Source organism: Anneissia japonica, unplaced genomic scaffold, assembly GCF_011630105.1.
Source record: "Anneissia japonica isolate Jap-2015-1 unplaced genomic scaffold, ASM1163010v1 scaffold91130_len3642_cov201, whole genome shotgun sequence".
NCBI classification, from domain to species: domain Eukaryota; kingdom Metazoa; phylum Echinodermata; class Crinoidea; order Comatulida; family Comatulidae; genus Anneissia; species Anneissia japonica.
In genome coordinates, this window is record NW_022702741.1 from 785 (window position 1) to 3,638 (window position 2,854).

Sequence of the window (2,854 nt, forward strand, 5' to 3'; positions counted from 1 at the left end):
TGTGTGGGGGCCCGGGGCTGCGACCCCGAAAGCTCATGGGCGTTACGCCACTACGTTGTGAAAAATGGTCAACACAGCTATACAGGCCTACTATTGTTTATATTATTCATCGATATATTAACTAGCGGAATCTAACAACAGCTCACAAACTGTGATTAAAAGCATACAAAATATAAAATTAACAATAAAAGGCAAGGCATATAAATTTGTCCTTTTTTTCCTCAGACAATTCTTCGCATTTTCATTTCTGAGAATCGTAACATATAGACAAAGTTCCACGATATTCCCGATTCATATATACCATTAAGATTAGAACGGTAACATGCGTTGAACCACCTACCGCACTTAAACAAACTACTACAACTAATAATGAAATGATCGTTATCTCGGTCAATTGTAGAGAAGCTCATGCCATTGTTGTATCTGTTTGCGCTCCAATCGGTGTAACCAAGCCCTTCCTCTGTAAAACATAACAAGACAACTGATCACTGTAGATAAGAAAAAAATGTATAGTATGCATTGCATTTCATTTGGGAAATATTCTTCTAACCCGTTGAGTTTTATATTCTGTGGTACAACAGGTTCGCTGGCGCCAGGATTTCCACGACAGGGTGGTCAAAGGTCCCCGGAGGGGGGGGGGGTGGCTGATGTCCTGAAGGTGGTCGGGCGTCGCTAAAAAACTTTCGAAAATGGTCCAGGGGACGTAGCCCGTCGAAAATATGACAATTTAGGGGTTTGAAAGGCTTATTTAATCGATTTTAGAGTTCATTAATATGTACTAAATACATAGGCCTATGTTTTTTTGAATGTTTTTTTCTCGCCGACGAATTGTGGTTTTTCTTCCCGACGGGGGGGGGGCTGTAACCCAGATGGGTATAAGAGCCAGACCTATCGCAAAATCAACATGAAAAATTCATCCGCATTTATTTTTTGTGTGGAACACAAAAAATCAAATTTCAGTCTTATAAGAATATTCATGGTTTCAGAAATCCATTATAAAGCCGTGGGGGGGGGGGGGTTCTCTCCCAAATCCCCTACCAGGGCTTTTCCCCTGGACGCGATCAACACAAGGCTCGCTTCGCTCGCAAAACGCACCCTGCCATCGCGAGTCCTGCCAACGGGCCTAATTTTAAACCTATGCACAGTGTGTTCCGAGAGCAGTACTATTTAATTTATTTATGATGTCAAAAAAAAGTTTACAGCATAATAGTCCTAAATATAAAATATAAATACACACACAGTAAAAATTTATTAAACATAATATGTTTATATTACACTATATTATATATATTATGTTAATCGTAAAATTCAATAATCTATAGGCCTAAATAGAACAGATGAATGAAAATCAATGATTTTGGTGTCCGGCGGAGGCTAGTTTCACTGGTAGTTGCGTCATGAGCAAGCCGGTCAAGTACACGTGCGCTGACACGTGATGATCCAACCAATTACCTAATGTATTATGGCTTCTGATATTTTGAATTGTACCTGGTTTGAACACACCAGATTTCCAGGCACAGTGGGTTTACATGCTTTAAACTGATTTAATTTTCTTTAATTAAACTGCTCATAAAACATTCTTGCAACAATTGGTTTAATAACAAAAAAACCAAAAATATCTGAAGTTTGGGCACGTAAATCAGCTAAAGTCTTGTTTCCATTTTAGTATATTTCAAAGATAATTGTTTTTGTAAATATTATATATTTATTTTCTGTATGTATATTTTAAGTACTACATTCAAACATTGTGCTAATCCAGTAATCACATTGTAAGAACATCGTGAATATATTTTTAAATCTTGAATTGAATTGAATAACCATATCTTATTTTAACTTGGCCGAGCGGTTAAGTCAGGGGCACCAGCTACAATCGGTGCTGGTTCAAACGGCTCACTCGCCAATGGTTCCGGTGGTGGAACAAGTGTTCTCAGATAAGAACTTTAAACCGTAGGCCCAGTGTAGGCATTTGGCTCGTGTGCACTTTAAAAGAACCCATACATCATTCGAGAAGAGCAGGGGGTTACCCCGGTGTACTGGTCCACTCAGTCCCCTGCTGTTCGATGGATATGCCACGTAGGATAGAGATTCAGTTCACTGATTGTCATATCCTTTGCGCTCGTGCCTAAGTGTAGGCCTATGTTTATAGAGATGCAAACAAATGTATTAAAAAAATAGTTGAAAACTTGATGTACCTGTACTAGACTTAACGCCGATGTAATCTCCCAAATTCAGCCTGAAGTTGTCACTCTCACTTCCAATCTCAATTGACTCGTAGGTGACGTGATAAGCGTTGCCATCACGGGTAACCATATCTATCCGAAATTCATACTTTGCCGACGACGTAATTTTGTGGATTTTATTGTTTCCGAGCCAAAACTCGCCACTCAAATCACCAAATTCAGACATATAATTTTGCCAATTTTGGTTGAAGTCTACAGATCCATCTTGTCGCCGCTGAAATACCTATAATAATTAAATTTTTATTATATTCAGCAGGATTTTTATAGGGTGGGTGCGAATTTGTAGAAAGTAGACCACAATGGCCCGGAGGTGAGGAGAGGGGGGGGGGGGGGGTCTGAGGGAGGACACTGCATGTGGCCCTTTTGTAAATCGGCCGTGCCAACCCTGAACCCTGCTGGGATCGAGATGAAGGAGCTCAGGCATTTTTGATAATTTGACGCAGTGTGACCACTGGCAAAAATCAAAATTCCCTAGATTGAGTCTAAAAAATCCCAAGATTTCTTTAAAAATCCCAAGATTTGCAAAATATTGGTGTATACAACAAGTTCATTTATTAAGACCAATTTTAAAGCTTTTTCAATGAATTTTATTAACTGTGCTATACGAAACAGTG

The 2,854-nt window shown here is 39.2% G+C and overlaps 1 protein-coding gene across 1 annotated transcript; it reads right to left on the reverse strand.

The window, feature by feature from the left end:
- Positions 1–340: 340 nt before the first annotated feature.
- LOC117104014 (ryncolin-1-like) lies at positions 341–2,463 on the reverse strand (the record flags this gene model as incomplete). The annotated part of the gene is made up of 2 exons (XM_033244662.1): positions 341–460; positions 2,193–2,463. Coding segments are annotated over 2 exons (391 nt in total), but the record flags the coding sequence as incomplete, so codon positions are not given.
- Positions 2,464–2,854: the final 391 nt, after the last annotated feature.